This window comes from Megachile rotundata, chromosome 15 (genome assembly GCF_050947335.1).
Source record: "Megachile rotundata isolate GNS110a chromosome 15, iyMegRotu1, whole genome shotgun sequence".
Lineage (NCBI taxonomy): Eukaryota > Metazoa > Arthropoda > Insecta > Hymenoptera > Megachilidae > Megachile > Megachile rotundata.
In genome coordinates this window covers 14793523-14815339 of record NC_134997.1, presented here as the reverse complement: position 1 = coordinate 14815339, position 21817 = coordinate 14793523, and the positions used below count along the sequence as shown (strand labels likewise).

The window sequence follows — 21817 nt, the reverse complement described above, 5'->3', positions numbered from 1 at the left end:
GTTAACCAGCCGCTACCGCCAGCGTCGTCGCCGCAGCTGCAGCTGCAGGTGCAGCGACCGACGCCGCAGCTGCAGCCGCAACCGATCGCCTCCTATCGTTCTACTATTCTCCCTCGAGCCTCGTCCATCTGGTGCGCTGGCAAGCCTGTAGCACAGATTAGTCGTGATCCCATTAGATGTCAGAGCCCTTCGTCTCTCCGCCTAATGGGCCTAATTGCTCCTTAACGGTAATTAAGCCCTTCCGAGGTAGCTACCGGTGTCTTCGTCGGTGCTGACGAGTGCGTTTCGGATACGTGTCATCCGAGATGCGTCTTCGAGGTAGTTCGCCAACGATCGGCTCAACGAATCAATCGCGATTGCGGCGTTCGCGATGGTTATGGGTTAAAATTCCGATTAGACGAATTTTTATCCCATATTAATTCTGCTTGTATATTTTCAGGGACAATTGGAGAAGAACGCATCGACTTAACTACCGTGAGTATAATGTTTTTAGACCGTAACAAATTTATTACGACTCGAAGTATATGCTACTTCGTCGATAGTTTACTCGAATGTTCGACGTATTTCGATTCGAAATCCTATTCTATATTTAAGGCGTATCGATTTCAGATAACCAGACTTTTAGCGAGATTTTTCTCAAATACAACGGACCAACCGTAGCTCGTGTGCAGTATCTCGTTCGTAGAATCCTCTTTCGACGAAACAACGTAGTTAGGATTTTCGCGCAGCAGGCGACGCCGTAGAGAAAAAGAAACATAAACCTCGAGCTAGGAAGTCTGTTACACGCGGATCTTTGATGCTATAACAAGAACTTTTTCTGCGCGATACTTCGAAGAATCTTTCGAGGTATGTTGGATGTCTCGAGTATATTCCTGATAAAGTACAGTGAAAAGTAATCGTAGAGCAGGTAAATGCAACTGTCATTTTTATTTACAGAATGAATAATCGCATTTCGCAGCATGAAAAGCACAAAACATTTAAGTCACGAAGGCAATACTTGGAGGAGAAATTTACGTAGCCAGCGTACCAATGGAGCTTGTGCTTTCATCGAATCGTTAGAAAAATTTGCAGTCGAATGGTGAGTAGCGAAATTAATGATTTTCTGTAGAGGGAGCGTTCCGTCAGAGGAAGTTAATAATCAAGCAGTTTAATTTCCCGAAATAAACGTCCCGTTTTCGCGCTTTTAACCAGCTTTCAACGGTACAGAACACTCGGTCTGATAAAGCGATCCTGTCCCATCGTTTCGTACGCGTCGAGTCACGTAGCGAACAGAAATAGCCACAATCGACCTCCAGCAAACGTGTCCGCCTCCGACACGTTGCAACAGCTCGTACACTCGCTTTATAACAGATGTACTTGTACAATTCCGTGTCGCTATCGGTGCCCGGACTGTGTACATGCTACGTAAACTACTCTCGCCGTGCTCGTTTTAATACACGCCTACGTCTGTGAATCGTTTCTCTATGTATCTCTTTCGTCTTTTTAACGCGCTCATTGTAAAACGAGTATGTAGGAGACAATTGGGGTTGATACGTCTCCAGGATAGGTACATAACGCGTTAAGATAAATTTTATTTTCGCGTTAAGAACGCGAGGGTAATTTTCGATTCGAAGAGGGAATCCTATGCTCGATGGCGAAAGGGCATCGAACGATTAATAAATGGATATTAAAACTCTCGTTGTATCGTCGCGTGCACGAGGAAAATTCGGTAAGCTGCTCTTCCTGCCTCCGGTCTGTGTTACTTTAAGTGATCTAGCTTCCGACAAGCACGGCTTGTGCGGTTACCTCTTGATCAGCGTTCAGTAAGTTTCCAAGCAATCAGCCTTTCATTAGGTCTTAGCTAACTAACGTCTTTGATGATATCGGGCTCCCAGCGATCACCCGATTAGTAACTTTGAATCGCATCAAGAAATCGATGCAACGATGAAAGTAATAAAAAGTCGACTTTTTAGAATGCTTACGGGAATATTTCACAGCGGAGTATAAATACCCGCGTTGCGTGTTTTCTTGTTCGCGTGTCAATCACCGTGTAACGATGTAAACGAAAGAGAATCGATAGGTTGCCAGGGGGTTAGCGATCCGTGTATGTAAATAAACGTTACCCTTTGCTTTCGATTAAAAGAACCGACACGAAAGAATCGTACGATTTCCCTCGAAAATATCCTAATTGCTGCGAAGATTTTATTCCGACGAAACGCGTTGCGTGCACGTATAGAAACATAATCTGTATCGTCGTAGTTAATTGAATTTAGAAGTACACGTTTTGCTATTTGCATAGCCGTCACTTTGCAAGCTTAGTTACCGCATGCTCGGTTTCGACAAACGAACAAATGTGTACAGTTTCTGTTCTGTTTGACGCCGTAACTCTCGTCTATTTCGACGTTGCTCTATCGATAGAGATAACGTTACTCGACAGAGATTCGTATTACGAAATTCACGCGATTATTTGCAAAGGTGTACGTCTCGTTAATTTCGACGAAGTTTTCGCGTTGCGCCGATTTAGAAAAGAAATCAGGATGGAGACAAAAAAAGTTGCTTTATAAAAAACAAAAAAAAAAAAAAAAGAAAGAAAAAGAAAGAAAAAAAGAACGCGTCGAAATAGTGGCCGAGTAGAGAAGAGGGGTTGGCGAAGAAGACATCGGTGACAAGGAGTGTACACGTTTTGTAGCGATGTATGTGGGGCGTGTATACGAGGAGGGAAAGATAGAAGGATTCGCCCCAGTTGAAGCATTGTACCGTGGTTACCAGAGATAAGGCATGAAATTAAATTCGACGGAATGTGGGTCGCCGTGTCGTCCTACGGCGACGTCCACGTCGGCGCCTAGCGCCGTGAACGTGCATGGACGTCGACCAACGATATTGAAAATAACCAAAAGGTAATAACGACTTTAAAACGGTACATATTTCCTTCTTTCGATATTCGGCCTTTAAAAATCTTTGCTCGTACGTTGTAAGATCACGATCGAGTATCACGATCACGCGGAAACTTCCGTTGCGATCGAATCAGGCATCCGTTGGCACGCGAAGGAATCGCATTCCCTCGGGTGTAGGGCAGTTTAATTGGAATTGATGCAGCCTGCCCGTGCTATAATCGACGACGACGTTAACGCGCGTAACTAATTAACGCGCCAGGGATAAGCAGAGTGAATCGCATCTAAGCAATAGCTCCCTCGTGGCGCTAACGCGAGGATATGGAAACGTTAGAATGCGGACGGTGAGCTTTACTTCCGGTATAGTTGGCGGGGAAATACGAGAAGTACAATTGCAACGCGGGAGATTGGATTCGCGCGACGATACAACGCGATGTCGTACGGCGTCGAACACGCGAGATTTATGTAGAAAAATTTATCGATCCGACTCCGAACGAATATTTTTCTATCCGTTTCCACGCGTGACTGTTCATCCGAGATTACCCGGGAGGGAAAAGTTGCTTTTTTCTTCGCGTTACTCGCACGCGACTAAGGGGAGAGAAGTCGACGTCGACGAAGAAAAAGCGCCTGGACAAAGACGGATCGGTGGCGGAAGTAAAAACGGAGAAGATAACGAGCGACAGCATGTGGAAAATGAGAAGGCCAGCGTGAAAAAGTAGCTACAAAATGAGCCGTAGATGCGACGATAAGACGATACGGCGATGGGAACAAAGGCAGAGAAAATCTAGAGGGACGAAACGCGATAGATACGAACGAAAGAGATCAAACGAATACGGATGGTTTAGGCAATCTTTTTCCCGAACATTGGACACGAAGAAAATTTCCGATTCGTTTAACGTTCCTTTTAAAACCTTAGTTTCATCGAGTTTTCTCAACAATCGATAATATTAAGGTAAATAAAAACGGCAGTGCCGGATACGCGTCGATACGAAATACATCGTTAAAACGGAGCGACCGGTTCATTTTCGAAGAATATGCTTCGAAAATCAAATAAATGCTTCCACGAATCGTTAACCTAAATCGAGGGAGCAACAGCTAGCAACGTTACAAGAGACATAAAGGAAAAAGAGCGACGAAAGCGCGGAAGAGACAGTGAAAAGGAATATATCGAGTGAACAGGTTAGAATGTGGTCGTGGTACAATCGAGAACGCGGTAACACCGCGTAACGAGTTAGCACAACGAAGCGATGCGAAGCGAAGCGAAAGCAAGTGAAGCCAAGCCAAGCTAAGCCAAGCCAAGCCAAGCCAGGGGTCTTGGTGGCCCTGGCAGCTCGCAATCGATAGCCCGAGCAGCTAGAGGCGTGGGAGTTTGCAGCCTCCTGGGGCTGAGAGAAGGACACAAAGAGACGTTGGACCGAATTTCCGATGCAACGCGAACTCGCTAAGAAGAGGCAACGTCTGACAAAAAGGAAGAAAGTCGACTAACTAAAGGTCTACACGAGAAAGGATTCGATCGAAAGGTGAAAAATAGTTGAAAAAGGTTTGTCAATTAGGTAGCTCTTCCATACGGTATCGAGCAATCGAACAATTCGGTGTTAACCGAAAGCAAACGACAAACGAGAATATATTATTAAAGTTTATTTTTTGCTCGAGCCAAACTTAAGGTAAACAATGGACGATGTTTGTGCTAAGAATGCGAGAGTATTAAAATAAAAGTCTCGATCTTTCGCGGGAACGTTCTAACATTTTATTCGAGCTTCGCTCTCTAGTGTCGACTGTGTTGGTAAAAAAGCAGCCTGACGAGGCTCACGTACGCGAGCAAAGTTCAAGTGTCTCGAATTAAATGCGTCTGCTCGCGTGAGATAACGAGCTCGTAACAGTCTGCTTGTCAACCGAATCTTCCGGTTAGACGAACAACAGTTACGTTTACGTTGCAGCGCTTCGATTCGGGTAATCTTACCCGGTTGCTATTTATTCGAAGATGCAAATTTCGATCTCGAATCTCTTAAATCCTTCGAGTGCTGTATACTTGGCATTTATCGGACGACGAAGATCGTGTATCAAAATGTTTTCGTTCCAAAGGCGTTTGCACGTTTCTTGCAACGTTCCGCACGGGAGAAGATCGAACGTTGTCACAATATTGACGATACTTTGAAGCACGGATTATGAGATAATCCTCCGTGTGGTAAGAATAGACCAGTCATCGACGTGGCTCTGTTCCCTTAGAAACGAAGAATCGGGACACGTTCCCGAATTAAACGAACTCCGTGAACGGAAATAACGTGCCCCGTTCGAACCGGTCAACGAGACCTTGAAACGTTCAAAAGCGGTAGGATAGATGATTAACGTATGCACGTGTACGTAGACTCGCACCGCGGATGGTCGTACAAGTAGTATCGGTCTATCGGTAGTCGGACATCTACGGTTCTTGGAAGTCGACGGTCGGGCAAATAGAATAGAAGGGCAGAACGGGGTCGTTGACGGTGAGATCCGTTAAAATAACGACGTTGGTGAGCAGACAAGTAGAACGGGGTCGATCGTGGTTAAACAGGTAAAATCGGACTACGCGTGGTCAATCGAGCGGAATAAGGCCGTGCACGGTTAGAGGAGAATTTTCCATCGAATCAACGGGGCGTCGAAGAAAGTAGTTATTATCGAGGCGAATTTCTCGAATCGGAGCTCGAACGAAATAGAAAAGAGAGCGCGAAACGGAAGCGGAGAAGTCTCCTTCGTCTCGCCGTGTTCCGACATTTCGACCATGCGCGAAACAGTCGAGCGGTAAATGGAATTTTATCGCGGCAATTCCGCGCTTCTCGAAACCGTGTGCCGCGGAAATGAAGCTTTTTCGATTTATTTACTTGTCCGGTAATAGAGAGAATCGTTCGATGTATCTGTTCCGTCTGCGCGCGGACTATCGGTAATTACGAGACGTACGGTTTGCACGATCTAACCGGATCGTTTACGGTTTTGGTCACGTTGCGTCGCGAAGCCGGTTATGCAAAACGGCCAACGTTCGAAATGTGTGCCGAAGACGGGAGAGTGTGGTTATCGGCAGGCGGTGTCTAAAGTTTCCGGCTTTATAGCCGGCTAAAATCGAGAGGGAACATTCAATTAGGGCTTATCGGTTCTCGAGCGGAGTTTTTATCGCGTTTGATCGCCCTTTATTCGCGTATACGCTCGACCCTGGCCTGGCCCGCGGCTTTTCCACCCTTATCTCGAGGCTCGTGCCTCATTTGCGAACGAGAACCTCTTCTAGCGACGCTCCGAGGATAAAAAGGCTGCTTCTTTCTTATCTTACCGCCTCTTCTCCTTCTCTATCTTAGTCTCTGCGTTATGCCTATAAATACGTGGCCATTTACCTAACTACCAGCCGCGATTTATTTACTCGACTCGCGGATAATTGAATTACCCGTCCGATTACGATCGCCATTGTAGTCTGCATAGGCTATTAATCTCACCTGATCTTCCCTACTTTTCTTTTCTTCTTCTCCCTTGGTTCGATCTTTATTCCAGAGAGGGTAGATTCGTAAGAAAGTTCTGTACCCGATCGTTAACCGTGGCTGCTCTAACAGGTCCAACAAGTAGTTTGGGACTACGGATGGTCAGACAAATCAGGGTAATAGAATAAGACCACAGGTTAAACAGGAGCATAGGTGATCGAACATCCGACACTAAAAACAGAAGATTATGGATGATCGAGTGGGCTGGCCAGGATCCGTAGATCGTCGAACAAAAGCGATCGGCTCGAATAGAATCTTAAGCAGTCGGACAGCCGAAGTCGATAGAATACGGTCTTAGCTATTCGGACGGATTAGGCTGATGGAATAATAGCCGATCAGACGCGTAAGTACGGTAGAATATGACCGTCGCGTCGATGAGACCAGTAGCGTATGACTTTGATGACGATTTAATAAGCGAGGCCGGTGAAAGAGGCATAGTTATAAATTTTAATTCGAATTCTTCCGGTAAAACGATATTTCTCGACTGAATCGCGGAATAGCGAAAGAACGATAGTAACGTTTGATCGCGAATAGTCGAGGAGAATCGTAATGCTCGAAGTAACGTTTGGAGAGTAAAGGAGCTCGACGGGAAACCGTAGCTCGATTAAGGGGAACGTAAATTAAGCGGGATCAGGAGGGTGGTCGAAAGTTTCGCTCTCCGAGAGTCGCGCGAAACGATTGGATTTTCTAGGGAGTCCCGCGATATAAAGTCGCCCTTAACTTCTTCTTAACGCCGCTGTCGTTCCTCCGTTAAAGGTTCTCGGATAACTTCCATCGCGACGATGCTTTTCACGGTGAACGCGTTCGAACGGAAAGAATGGTAGAAACTCGATAACGCCGCTCCGTGTCGGTAGAAAATATTTTCAAACAGGACCGTTCGCTTTCTTTCTCTTTCCCTCTCTATTAGCCATAACTTTTCTCATTTCTTTCGCCTTCCAGCGAATCGAACTTGCCAGTTCGCGTAAGATACTTCGAAATAGTGCCCTCTGATCGCCTAATTGCTCTCCTCCCTCTCCGAGAACTTTCGAAATTTCTCGCATTTCCTATAAACTAACGCGCCATAACCAACTTACTACTCGAAACGTCACCGATCTTATTTCCTTTCTTTTCCGTACACTTTTAGCTGTAGATTCCGCAAAAGTAAAAGAAGCGGAAGGTTATATCGTTATCGCGAAACCGAATAAATTTCTGGAAGAAAATTTAATCGTCGAGGCTCTCGTCGAAGAACGTCGACGAGACACGACCGAGATGGAGCGCGAAGAATCGAGCTCGTCTCGACGAACGAGCCGAACATCTCGCTACGAAATACGGAAAAGCGGGTGAAAAACAGCGAGTGTGGAAAGAAGCGACGAGTCAGAACCGATATTCCGCTGGTAAAAAAGGACCGTACCAACGTGGAAAGCTTTTAATTTAGCTGGCGAATTAAAGCCGTGACGAGAACGAAGAATTAAAGCGCGTGGACGCAAGAAGCGAGAAGGTGGTGCATCTATTTCCCGGACGGATTTTTTCAAATTCGGCTTTCGAAAACGCTTTGACAAATTTTTTATCGGAGAAAGAGAGGAAGAGAAGAAAGTTAGTTTAGGTCGTTTTAATAGTTTTACACGGTGTGCACTAGTCATTGTCAATGTCTTTCGATGCTGGTATGGTATTTCGTTAAAAATTTCTGTCGGAGAAATCGGAAGGTTTCTAGAGATACTTCCGACGCTTTTGGATCAGAGTCGTTTTCCGATCGGACCGAGATCGTTAAATCTTTGAAGAGTCGTCGATCAATCGGCAAAGTAGAAAGTACACGGCTTTGTTCGGCAAGCGTCGAGCGAAAAACTCTGTTCACCCGTAAGATTAGTTTGCCAAGAGCACGGTATCGTTCGTTTTATTTATTTACGTAACTCCATTAGCGTTCTATCTCGTTTCGCGCGGATTCGTTCGATCCGCGAATTCCGTTCCGAATAATCCACGGAGCGAGTCAACCGCTGCTTCTCGGGGCTAACATTTTTTTTTTTTTTTTCTCTTTCATCCTTCGTACGAGCTAAATAACAGCCCTAGCCGGATGTTTTCGAGAGCTTGTAATCCTAAGGGTCGCTTGGTAAATGGGCTTCCCTTTTCTCCTCTTCTTCTACCGCTTCTCTTTCGTCCAGCCGGAAGAAGAGGGATTAAAGTTAGGTCGGTGGTATCCTTTCCGTTTCTTGGTCCTTCGAGACCTTTATTAGCGGCGTTTATGTACTCGAGCTCGAAAGTTACGGCGAACAACGTTTTCGACGACACCGCGAATCGGCGAACAAGAATCGTAATCGTAAATGTTGAAACGTAGGAAAACTAGTGGACCGTGTCCGATACGAGGTCACGAAACGATAAGCGGGAGAAAGAAAGATAGAGCGACGCGAGTGAAAGAGATCGATCTATCGACGGACGCGTTTCGAACTCTACTTCCCTTGCGCACGATTTCTCACGCGTGCGTTGCTTCGCAAATTGTTCGAGACTAAAGTTAGTGGGAATAGACGTTTTATAGAAAAATTGCTATTTGCCGGATTAATTGGTCGATCGTTAAGTCCTTTTTCGTCCGACGAACATAGCGGAAAATACTTAATTCGGAGGAAAGGAAGAAACAACGATATCGCTTATCGTTTCTCGCTTAAAGTGGAACGCGTGTACGGGTACCAATTACGTTAAAAGATCCTCGCCGCAGGCTGCAAGTTCCGTCTTCGTGAATAAAAAAAAAAGACCGAATGTAGAGAAAGCTTGGTCGGAGTAGACAAGGAAATAAAAAAGGAAGACAGAAAAGGGTCGGTGGAAAAAAGCTGAGAACGGGGGGGTTTCCGTGTGCCGGAACAACTATAGGCCAGCATCGTCATTATGAATTATCTATACGCGAGTGACGCCTGCGCTTTTACGACGACTAAAAAAAGCGAATTTTCACTGACGAATCGACAAACGCGTGTCTCGTTGGTCGAGTAACAAACGATCGAATTAATTGTTACTAGAAAGCGTTCAAGTCACTTTTTCGTTCCACGATCGCAAGATACAGAGTCGAGCGTAAATGCGATGACCTACATGTTTCTCCGTCGAACAATTACGCATCGCGTCGGTAACGCGTTAGTAAATATTCGATAATGAATAGAGATAATGGAGTTAGTAAGCGAGCAGTTACGAGTATTAGTAAAAGTTCTCCCTTTTTTTATTTTCAAATATACCGCTTGCCTGTAAGACATTTTAATACGTAATCGAAGTAGCCGAATGAATTTTTGAAACTTTGCTCTTCGCTATTTCCGTCTATCTCCGTCGAAACTTTCGGTATCCTCTCGTAACTTCCATGGTTTTCGATGACGAGACGGCTCGAAAGTCTCGGCAAAGAATTAAGTTGCCGATATACGATCTCGGGATGCAAAGTCGTGTTTTATGCGGCCATAGCTACGCATTATTTTTTCTATAAAGTACTAAGTACTTGGGAGAAAAGTTATTATACAGTATACGTATAAGTAAGGTTATTCGAGGCGTCGACGATGATCGGTGAAGCCTGGAACGATAGATTGGCGTTAACGTTTAATCAACGCTCGATAAAGAAAAAAAATACTAACTACGGATCGTGTAGAGCAGCAACGAGCAATCGCGCTCGAGAGGATTGCGGTGAACGGATTCGCAGCGGCGCGTATTCGCGAGCATCGAACGATTTCTCGATTTTTCAAACGTCCAAATTGAACGATTCGAAATCTCAGTTAGAAATCTGCTTTCTAGCCGCATCCTGGCCACACCGATGCATACGGTGTCGTCTGTTTGACCCGATCGGTGTTCGTCATCGGTATACAGCGCGTACCCACCGATGCTACGTACAAAAAGCGTTAAGATCGGAGTGAAAGGAATCGGTTTTCGACGGTAAAAGTCACTTGCCGATAAAAGCGAGTTTCGCTGACGAATCGGCGAACGTAAAACGAACCGGACGAGCCAACAAAGACGGGACATTTATCGAAAGCTGTTAACAGAACGAACGGGACAACCGGGCGAAATTACTTCGCCTCTACCCGGCAGCGTGAAAAGTTAAACGTCGATCTACTCGAATCGAGCTCTCGACTGGATATTCCATGAAACGCGAAACGTTTCTCGTTTCTGCACCGAAAATACGGTGCGCCTATGGGGGACGAGGTATTTCGATGGAAACTTGACTGAAACGTTAACCAACTTTATCAGACGGAATGAAATTGGATATTTCAAGTTAAAGCTGCTTTTAATTAGATTACGACTATTTGTGCTTACGTACATACGTGCACGTAGTCGCATACGCGATCGAATATGTATAACAAAGTTACGCGGTGTACGTTGTATTCTGCCTGAATTTTCATTTCTCTTCCTTTACATATTTTTGCATAAATATTTTTAACGTAATCGTAATTGGTAAATATATTTTGAACTTTTACGTTTTTATGTACGTAACAAAGTACATGTATTATACGGTGTTGTACGTTGCATGCCAAATACCTTGTATCGGCTCCATGTTTTTCTGTTAGCGGAGAAAGTTTCCCGGTCAATTAACGAGATACGCGTCAACCGTATTATTTGCACTGGTTGTTAGCGTGTAAAAATACGTCGACTGTAAATCGCAGACATTTTCGTACGTGCCTTCTCGGAAATGCGTTCGATAGGATCACCCTCGCTCTTCTATATCGAAGAGTATTCGTTCTTTCTTCGGATACGTGGTTTAATCGAATTGTAACGTCGGTCACCGGTCACCGTCATGACAGTTGACACACACGCTTCTTGTATCTTTGCTATTTATAGTAAATTTTCGCGCGACAACGATCGGGGGAAAAGATCGTATTCGAGTACTAGAAATCGTCGTCGAAGCCTCTACAAATTTGGTAGAAATCTGTTCGTTATCCCGTGACCATATATCCAATCGAGTCGCTTAACCAATCATAATGGTAACTGTTCATGGAAAGAAAACAGTGTCTCCGGAACTGCGGCAGGCAGCAACGCGATAAAAATCGTGTTTCGCGTGTACGGTTCATAATGGTGGTAGCGATTGGCGATGATGGTGGTGGTGTCGGTGATAGTGGTGGTGGTGGTGGCGGTGGTGGTAGCGGTGGCGGTGGTGCATCGATTCGGAAACATTCGAAAAAGTTTTTTTCGAAACTCGCCCCGTAACTTGGTACTTACCTTAGCAGGGATCGTCGTTCGGTCCGTATCGTGGGAGAACTCAACTTCTCACGGTCGTTTCGCGAGGCATATCGACTCGCCAAACTTTTCTCGGTTGTTGTTCGGCTCGTTGGAATCCTCGCAACGGACCCGGCAACTCTACTGTCCGTAACCGGGCAATCTCGGCATCGAACGCGGTGAAACGCGAGAGAACACCTCGCGAGGAACACTCGGGATTCGGTGTTCGAAACGGGCACTTGTTCGGACACTGATCAACGATTCCTCCGTTCGTTCTCGGTCCTCGTCGAGTTAGTTTGGCCGGTCAGTGGCATAGCTCTCTGGTCGGGAGACGTTCGCGAAACGTCGTGCATCCCGTTCGTTCGTCGTGTTCCGAGACGACGCGTTTATCGGAGCCATCCGAGGCAGCAGACGGATCGAGCACTCGCAGCCACGCTTCGCGCTGCATCCGCTCGCAGCATCCGTTGACCGGGATCGTGTGCTCGACGGTATAGGGACGCGGATCTCGAGCGGACATGGGACGCGCGATCAGGGCATTCGAATCGTTCGGATTCGCGATATCGAGGGATTCGAGGAAAGCTTTCGCGTGTACCGAACGAGGAACGACGTTCGTCGAGTGTCGTGAGAACTGTCGCCGTCCATGAATAGCGTCGCCGGCACGGACGCACCCCGTAGAAGGGCGCAGAGGACGCACGCGCGTTCGCGAGAGCGATTCCGGGCGCATGCACCGCCTCGTGCGGTCCGATCACCGCATGAAGCCGCGCCGCAGCCCCGTTACAACTTCCCCTAGCGCTTTGCTCTCGCCACCGAGTCGACACCAACGCGCGCATCCCGAGCCCTCGCCGTTAGGTTAACTGTCGCGCGTCTTTTCCTCTTCTTCGAGTCTTCTTCGAGAAACGAACGCTCGGAAACGCGTCTTTACGGCTTCGTCTGCTTCTTCATCGATTCGCTCGCTATCCCGGAGTCGCCTCCTGGGGATCCGTTTCGAGAAAACCTGTCTCGGTGGAGATTGGAACACGGTGACGTCGAAGCTGTCGAAACGGGACTGATCGATTTCGATGATTCGAACGATCTTAGGTTGACATAATCGTCAAATAGAATCGTTACGTCTCTTCTAATTGCTTCCTAATTTTATCGCTAATCGTTTCTAAACTTTCTAATCTCTCGAATTAATGAAATTAACTAGACATTTGTCTAATTAAATTAAAGAAATAAAGAAAGAAAGTCGGGTAAGAAAGAGACGTTAGGTAAGAATGGTGGTTTTTTATCGGTCGAAAACGTTGGTCGTATAACTGGACAAATTTCTGCGGAAATATATTTCATAAGAAGCACGCATTTTTACTCTCTTTTCTCCCCCGTTCGGATGTTTTTTTTTTTCGGCAAATCCAGGCGCTGGGATTGCAAAGATGAGTTCTTTGTACCTTCGACGACTGTGTTCCCTTTATTTTCCTCCCTTTTCAAGCTTTCCACCCTTTCAGATTTTTCCCGTGGACGAACGCGAGCCACGAAGAAAAAACAATCCGTTCCATCCCCTGTTCGTGCAACAGACGTCTCTGTCAACCCACTAGCCGATAGAATGATAATTTTCACGCGCCACCCGACTCGCCACGCGTTCGTGATCGTCTTTCGCTTCGAATCGTTTTACAATTTCCCTCTCGAATCATATCCTGTTTCTCGCTATTAATTATTTATTGTATCGGTGTCTTATTCCGGTCTTAGAAACTTACGAAACATCTTGGAAGACGTAGAAGATGGCCGACGGTGGAGTTTGGTCACCTGTCGCATCGAAACATGTATTTAATGGTACGCACGAGTGCGCGTACCTTCGCTATCACCTCCTCTTGCATTAGGTTGAAGCACATCGCGATCAACGCCATACCTGTAACGCGATAATCTCTGTTATTATTGCCAATTCGTCGAACTCGAATTCCTCGAATCCCGCGTGAATTAAACTTATACCTAGTTACTTGTCGTAACTTCTCCGCTACGTTTTACCAAAGCAAGAAAATCCGTTTATCTCGCTTTGGTAAACGAAAGCGTTAGTCGCTGTATCGCGTCGTAACGTCGGCTCGATAATCTAAATCAATGCTTTTAAATGATGAAACAGTTATCGGAGTCTCGTTCGCCGCTCGAAAAACGACGCTTCAAAGCCACTTTTGCTATTGAACGGCAATCGAAAGAAAAAAAAGAGGAAAGAAAAAAGACTGAAATCGAGCTACTCGATTCGTGTCAGCTTCGAGAAGAATTCGCGCGACGGTGTCAAAGTTTAGTTTCGTTAGGTAGAAAACGGGTAGGTTAGGGGCGATGGGGGATGAAAAGCGATCGATCTTCTGACCCTTGACACGCTTCGCGACACTTTAGCCCTCGGTTCATTAAGCGTCACGACGATACGAGACGGGCGTAAAATTTGACAAATCGTCGACCGAATTCGAACGCTTCTTTTCGAAAAATTCATCGATTAACGAATCTCGTTGGATCGGTATGTCGGAAACGTTAACGCGTTCCTACGAATCGAAGTTAAACGCTGAGTAGCGTTTAGAACGTGCTCACGCGAGAACGACAACGACGACAACCTGTTCCACCGGAAATCCGTAGGAATCCAATTGTCGCCACGCCAAAGAAACAATCGCGACGAGCATTTGCCCCGTTAAGATCCTGCTCGTTTCTTTTCTCCCTTTCGATGTAGGAACTTTTCATTTTCTTAACGCGTTACGTTACCGTGCCTTTCGTTTTTGCGGAAATTTTATTTCGGTAAATAGAGACTCACCGAGCATCAAGTACATGGAGCAGAAGATGAAGGATAAATCGAAACCCTGAGCAGCATAGATTTTGTCGCCTGGTACGATGTCGCCGAAACCTATGGTCGACAAGGAGACGAAGCAGAAATAAGAACCATCCAACATGTTCCAGTCTTCCCATTCGGAGAACAGAATTGCACCGCCCCAGATGTATCTGGAAAAGTAATTTCGAAGCAGAACCATAAGCAACGCCGTGAAACTCGAATATCGAAATAAATAAAACGAGAAGAATTTGGAAGTCGGTTACAGTTTTGCTCGGTATCGAAACGAATTAGATCGTTTACGGGAACGGTAACGTTCCTTTAGAATTATACAATTTGGGATTTCGAGAGATAGATAGTCGGGCAAGTGGAATAGGTCGATGTACGGTCAGACTCCGAGTTCAGTCGCGACAATAGGTTGGTCCGACAAATAGAATGGGGACGGTAGATAATCAGGCAAGTATAACGAAGTATAACTAGCATAAATAAAGAACGAATATCGTGCTCCTTTCGACGCTGTCGTTACGAATTATTTGATACAACGTTATCGACACTTACCCAACCATTATTGCCACGCAAAGGGTTAGGGGCACCGTGACACGTTGCGGATCATAATCACTACTGTCGTCGTCGTCGTCGTCGTCGTCGTCGTCCTCGTCGTTTCTACCAGCCTCTTTCATCCTCTCGTTTTCCAACGAGATGTTGTCCGCGTCGAACGAATCGATCTCCCTACCATTCCTGTCAATCATCTGCCAATAAACATCGATGTATTTACGATTATACCATACGTATATGTATATATGTACATATATATCATAGCTGTTAGCGAAGTTATGTAAAGAGAAAACGAGTCGAATCGAAAATTTACCTGGCAACGATTTCTTCCGATGTCGGCGTCCACGGGTCGAGATCCGATCGCGAATTCGCGCGGTCTTCTGCGACACCTTTAACAGCGCGAATTAGACTGCGGGAAGTAGCGCGCTATTTTATTTCGATCGCGACAACAAGAAACAGAGTAAAGAAGGATTTACTTGCACAGACAGCAACGAGCGTACGTCCATTTGAAACTCTTCGCGAGGATGTCACCGATGTTGCTCAGATAAAGTAAAAAGAGCGGTAAGCCTATTATGGCGTACACTATGGTTACCACCTTGCCCCATTTCGTCTTTGGACAAATATTTCCGTAACCTGCGAATCGATAAATTGAATCGTAAGTAAATCCTGCAGTAAAATGATTTAGAAGAATCCTTAAAACGTTAGCTTCTATTAAAAAAGAAAAAAACCTGTTCATTTTTCGAAGGAGATAGCATCGATTCGATGAATATTTAATGCCGTATACATTATGTACTCGATATCGTCTGTTCGAAACTATGTCCGCGAAGGGGTTGAATCTCATAAAATTGTGCGAAGCTTTTTCACGGGATCGGTAACGAATCGCGGAGAAAGTTTGGGTGTCTAGGTAAAGTCGTGCGCGTTTTCGGATAAATTTCACCGGTGACGACGACGACGACGAAGGGGTTGTGGGGAATGGGGATAGGTTCGAACGGCGGGGAGATGGTTCGAGCTCGCTGGAAATTTGCCGAGGCACAAAGCAACCGATGCATTAAAAACGTGGACTCCCGTTCGCTAAATAAACGAAGCGTCGCAGACGGTTTCATTTTTCGCTTTGTTATTTTTAAATATTAGCTCGCTGCATAAGTTCTGTCCGTACATACTTTCGATGAAAAAAGATTATTTCGATGCTTTTGCGAGTAGCTCGTTAAAAATCTTTGTCAATCGAATGGGGCAATCAGAGTAAACCGATTGCGCAGAATGTAGGGAAGACCACGTTTCGTTAGGCCTTGTCTCGATTCCGTTAAAAACTTTACATCCTTTTAGCCGTTCAGTCGTGTCAACGCATAGTTATTTATTAACTCCCCTGTTAATTATGACACGACGAATAACAGCGATAAATATTATAAGCTAACCTGGCGAATCGAACGTTTCGTTCCGTTCGTGTTTCGGTTAGACGGACAGAAATTACTCGGCAAGCCGGTATTTGCAGTTACCACGAATTGCGGCAATTAATAAAACAACGCGAATGATTTTTCTCCAACGAGGCGAGTTTTCGTTAACTATTCGTGCGTCAGAAAATTCGGGAGATGCGTCAGTGCACGCGAACGAGTGCGTTTGATATCTAGGACGCGAGCTGCGATAAAATCGAACGCGTTATTATAATTTATCGACTTCGCGATAAGACGATTCTGGAGAATCGTTTGAAAAATTTCGACGCAACTATACCGATATAGTACGCGTATCGATACCCAACATCCGTGGGAAGTTATTACGTTCGGATTAAATTCCTCGATATTGATCTACTACCTCGAATAAATGAGTCTACTTTAAATTTCGATTTAACGCGGCCGGAAGTGCTCGCGCTCTATTCTTCTTTAAATCAATTTGTTTAATAGGAGAGCTTTGTTTGTCGGTGTATCGTTCCGAGGATATCGCGATATTTTCGAATGGTCCGGCGATAGTAGCGGCATCGATCGAACGATAATGATCGAAAATTTGGACGCGTTTGGAAAGCGGTTATCGTAGCGGACCGAGAAGGGAGGGAGGTTTAGTTCGCGAGAATCGATCTGGCTGTCGACTAGCCGACCCTTTTAGGCTGATGCTGCTGGCCTGTAATCACGGTCGAGATAAAGTGGATGGCAGGGTCTCGTCTCGAACCAGAAGAGGACGAAGAGTCAGGGGGGCGACGAGGGACGAGAGAAGAGAGAGAGAGAGAGAGAGTGTGCCTGTTCCCCTCCCGGAATTAATTAAAAGGTCGCGTGCGCGCGCGCGACCACGCCACTAACGTACCAAAAGTTCGCGTCGTTAATTCCCTTCTATCTAACCCTTTGCCGAAGCTGGTTCCGCGAGCCTTTGTGTAAAAAAGAAATATCGAGCCGTCGTCACGATCCGGAAAAAAGAGTACAATAGAATTTTTATTCCCGCGCGCACTCGCGCGATAATTTGTGGTCAGAAGATCGTACGCGGTGCTTATCTTCGCTCCCGAACTTCTCGATCAGAAGAATCGAGTCGTTACGGACGTCGTAGACCGGCGAGCACGCGATTACTTCCGTCGAGAAAACGACGAACCGGCAGGAAAATTTCCCTCCGGAAATTTTGCGTTACCATCTCAGGATGTCCAAGATCTCTAGACTTTCGAAAACGTAACGAGGCCTAACGAGCTCTGGCCTCCGATCGTCGCGTGCTTACAAAAGCGTTTAACAAATCTCCTTCTTTGTCGAAGCTGTCGCTATAAAATCCGGTAGACGAATTATTTGTCAGGGTAACAGAGATTTTGCGCCGACAAAAGCTCCGCGAACGATCGTTGCGTACACGAGTCTATTGTGAACAATTGGACCGATCGAAATCGACGTTGGAAACAAAAGTGGTGGCTTTACTGGACAAGAGAGAGAGAGCTATTTTCCGCGGGAAACGGCGCACGCGGTGAAACCGTTCGAATATCTGTTTCGAAATTTCCTAGCAACGCTAAGCGAGTGTACGTGGAAAGAGAGAAGTCGATTTGACGACGATTTCATCGAATCATCGTCGTCCCGTCTGCTTGGAAAATGATTTTCGTACACGATACGTACGCGGAGCGGAACCTCGTGTTCGTTAGGCCGGAAATTAATGAACGGTCGAGCCGATTGATCGATCGGTCGACCTCCCGAGATTAACGAACCTACTCGAAAGGACTGCGATCTTAATCGATCTTCCGATTGATACCGTGTTCCGTTTCAGTATTAATTAATCCGACAACTCGATTCGTTTTCGATATCGTCTATCGTCGAAAGAGTATCTTCCTCGACAACTTTTCGTATCCTTTTTCCACGCGGAACGATTCTTAACCGTGGCGAATCGCGTAAATCGAGTTAAGAAATTGGAATAGGAGGAAAAACGGCAGAGATACGTTGGCAATTGTTGGCCGAGTTTAAAGGATGAAATCGATAACGAGGCAGATTGGTTAACACGCTAGACTTTGCTCCTGTTTACCTTCGAGTTTGCTCCTCGTTGCAGAAATTCTGCTCTGTACGATCGCTCGAGTACACACGTACTGACCGCGTCGAATCTACGTTACGAACTTTCGTCCGATCGTTGTCTTTAGATACGTTTACGTCCGCGGATATTGAACGAGCGCGAACAAATATTGCTCGACGCGTTAAAAATCGACACTCGAAGTTCGGTGAAGAGGAACGTGCGAAGATTTTTTCCGTCCTACGTTGGAAATTTCTTCGGAAAAGTGGTCTCTCGTACAGAGAGAGATTTTCCATCGATATTTTCTGCTCGAGATCGTTCGTTTCGGTGTCGAAATAGTTGGAACGAACCTAAATACGGAGAAGCGGGCATCGTCGAATCGAAGAAAGTCGATTGTACAGGTAGAGCTCGACCTTCGTTCGACGATCGTTGGAGGTCGCGCACGAGTCGATTAATTTCCGATTCAACGTCGTTGACCGTGTTTCCGAAGGACGCGTTTAACGCTCATCGTCGTCAGCTTATTCCTTTAACGATGAACTTTAACTAGACGCGCGTGTACGTGAAAATTTTCGACCGATTAAATACGTTCGCTAATAGATTACTCGAGTACCGTAGCTGTCGCAACGTTCGAATCTGTAGGTGTTTTCGCGAGCAGGTTACTCGAAGAGGGTTCACAAATATTTCGATTTTTTGTAAACTCGTAGCTTGCAAAGCCGAATATTCCTCTCGTCGCGTCGCTTCGTGCGAGAGGCGAAAGACGAACGATGCATCCGGAAGGTGAGGGACGAGAGACGAAAAGAAAACGAGCTTACCGATCGTAGTGATTACCGTGAGGGAGTAGAGAAAAGCACCGGCGAAGCTCCATCTTTTGTTTTCCTCCGATCCGTCGTAACCGTTCTTTATAGCCGTTACCAGTTTCTTCTGGTAGCTCTCCAGGATCGTTCGCACTTTCGCCTTCCAGATTCTCTCGGAGAACACGTTCTCCTGTTCACAGAGAAAGAAATAAAAATAAACGTTCGGAATATTTGATAATTTCGATCCGTCTCCTTTCGGTGAAAGGTTTTGATCGCGTGGAACAACGGCCTCGCAGATCGATCGAGGATGCCGAGAAGACGGATACGCGCCGTTCCTCTCGTATTACGCTCGGACGAACGATTTCGCAAAAAGAAGGATAAGCGCCAAGCCGCAACATCCTTCTGGCCGTTTTTTAGCGCAGACACTCGGGCAGCGGCGAAGTCCAGAAGAGTGGTGGCGGAACAAGAAAACGGAGGAACGGGAATGGGAAAAGAAGGAACTCGTCACCTTGGATGTAAGCTCCCAGAGGGTGGCAGCTGTCACGTTTCTCAGCCTGATCACGTCCCCGGTGATGTCCAGGCTGTTTCTACTCTCGATGTGGGTGAAAAGGAAGGCACCGGCTATAGTATATCCAACCACCAGGCACACTATACCGACGTTGCTGAAGAGGAAGGCTATCAGAGCTCTGGTCCAGTCGGCTATCCTCTCTCCCCACGGTTTCCGTCTTCGTTTTCTCCTTCTTCCGGCACGACTCCGATAACTTCCACCCTGCCAGTTTCTGTTCGACGTCGAGTACGATGTTCGATCCCCTTCCATCTTTCGTTCTACCCACTAGTTTTCCTGATATCGCGCCTACTTTTCTTACGTTTTTTCTCCTTCTCTCTTTCTCCCCGGTTCTCGGCCGATTCTTGTTCCTTACGGTATCCGCGTTGGCCGATCTAAAATTATCCAGAAATTCCTTCGATATCGTTTTTTGCCTCGTACTTCGTATTTCGTTTAACGGATAAAGAGCTATTTACTTGTTGAACGATATCCTTCGGATATAATAACGCGACGAGTTATCAGCGTTTATTAATCGTATCGTAGTCGGCAGCGGTCTTAAAACGCTCTTTTCTCGATTATCAACGGTTCGCGTAATCTTTTTCGAGAGCATGAGCAGCGGAGGGCGATACGGGTGCCGATAGAAGGGGTTGAAAAGGGGTTGGAAAGGGTTCGGGTACGCAGGGAGGTACGGTGCAACTAATTGCAAAATTACCAGCGAGCTTGGCCGCCTCCAGCGGCTCGGTTAGCTGGGTTAACGAACTGATCGTAAATTTAACGAACGCGTGGCCGCGGGAAGAAGCGTAATTTCGAAGTTTCTTGCGTAACGACGCCGGACGGGAGTTCGTTGCGCATGGTCGCGATGAAAATTTAAGACACGCGAAATTCTTGTTATAACGCTCGGACCGTACTGCGCATCGTCACGAAAGTATTTCGGTAGCGTCGTAAAAAAAAAAAGAAAAAAGATAAACGGTAAAGTTAACGAGAGCTTCTGGTTTAGTCGTTTCGGGTGGCGATCTTTTAAAAGAATGCGCGTTTCAACGGATATTAGAAGATCGTAACTCGTATCGCGCCGATGTTCGCGTAATCGGTAACGAAACGCTTTCGTTTCCGTTTTCGCGGATAAAGTCGTTTCCGCGATTGCCTACGGTCCGTTTCGGATAAATTAATAGGAAGGCACGATGGAATGCTAAGAAGGAATAGAGGTCAAGATTATAGTCGGCGATCGCTGACCCGACGCGATTCGATATTACTATCCTTTCCGATTCCAGCAATTACATATACCCATGTATACATGTATCGTTCGAGTGTCTGGTATCGACTCGGTTTACTAGTAGAATCGAAAACGCGTTTCACGATCCGCTTAACGAAATCTATTGTGAAAACGTCGTTTACCATCCGACCAGGGATAGTCGTTGAAAATCAAAAGCATGCCACGTGACAGGATAAAGAGGAACGAAGTTGTCAGTTTCGTTATTACTTGCTCGCGTAGTTGTTTCGTTAGGGATAGACGCGTTTCAGACGACAGCCGCCCGACACGTGCTGCATAGCAGTTTCTTCTTGTTGATCATCTCCCCTTGTGATTCATTCGACGCCTTTCGGATTTCTCGATGGTTAACGAATCGAGCGATAGAGTCGTAGCCGCAGTGCTCTAACGACTCCACGTGTGAAACAGTTATTTTTGCTCGATTACAATCGTCTTCCTTTCGTAGACTGTACTTTCCAAATAATTCTTCCGAACGAATATTTCGAACTTCCTTCCGAAATATCTATTCGCTTCTTTGGAATTTCATCCTCGTCGATCGTGCCAGTTTCTAATCTTTAAAGATTACACAAGACGTAGAACGTCGAAGTTATAGATCGTCTCGTTAGAACGTTTAATCTCGATTCTACTATATCGCAACGATTACTCGATTACGGTACCGTCCTAATTTTTTCGGCGAAAGCGGAACACTATCGGGACGAGCTCTTTTTTCGCGACCGCCGCGGATAATTGCGTGAAAACGAGCCGCTTTCTCGAGGTTTCCTCGTGCACTGATTCCTTACCACTCGATTCGACACAGTGACCGAAAATAGCGCGACCCTAAAAATAACTGGAACCAAGCTGGCCGTCCCTGACCGGATTCCAACTTTCTCGACACCCGGTAGAGAGACGGGATACGATCCAGGAAAAGGACATCGAACTC

General features: G+C 46.0%; 2 protein-coding genes across 7 annotated transcripts in view; one reads left to right on the top strand and one right to left on the bottom strand.

Moving 5' to 3' along the window:
* Positions 1–21817, top strand: part of LOC105662535 (uncharacterized) — a 33194-nt gene that overhangs the window by 5523 nt on the left and 5854 nt on the right. For 2 of the 5 annotated variants that reach the window (XM_012285650.2, XM_076540461.1), the window contains exons 1-4: positions 89–227; positions 440–474; positions 610–846; positions 937–1078. In XM_012285650.2, coding sequence (XP_012141040.2) covers positions 960–1078 — 119 coding nt within the window. In that variant the 5' untranslated portion in view covers positions 89–227; positions 440–474; positions 610–846; positions 937–959. Of the gene's footprint in view, positions 1–88; positions 228–248; positions 319–439; positions 475–609; positions 847–936; positions 1079–21817 lie in introns of those variants that run through there. The other 3 variants (XM_076540464.1, XM_076540463.1, XM_076540462.1) reach the window with 2 other exon arrangements.
* LOC100877361 (two pore potassium channel protein sup-9) lies at positions 5–21686 on the bottom strand. Of its 2 annotated transcripts, none has more exons than XM_076540457.1 (9): positions 20111–21686; positions 19599–20029; positions 19109–19280; positions 15323–15479; positions 15160–15255; positions 14850–15029; positions 14280–14464; positions 13240–13391; positions 5–145 (listed from the first exon to the last, which is right to left on the bottom strand). In XM_076540457.1, the coding sequence occupies exons 2-8, from the start codon at positions 19905–19907 to the stop codon at positions 13285–13287; spliced, it is 1206 nt and encodes a 401-aa protein (XP_076396572.1). In that variant the 5' UTR covers positions 19908–20029; positions 20111–21686; the 3' UTR covers positions 5–145; positions 13240–13284. The 2 variants fall into 2 exon arrangements, with proteins under 2 accessions (XP_076396572.1, XP_012141049.1); XM_012285659.2 differs by having other exon boundaries at positions 14850–15040; positions 15160–15235.

Coding starts and splice junctions, on each gene's coding strand:
- LOC100877361 (XM_076540457.1), bottom strand. CDS start 19,907: ATGGAAGGGGATCGAACATCGTACTCGACGTCGAACAGAAACTGGCAG. Junction 15,030..15,159: donor TCGGAAGAAATCGTTGCCAG/GTAAATTTTCGA, acceptor GATGATTGACAG/GAATGGTAGGGAGATCGATT. Junction 13,392..14,279: donor CTCCATGTACTTGATGCTCG/GTGAGTCTCTAT, acceptor ATCGCGTTACAG/GTATGGCGTTGATCGCGATG.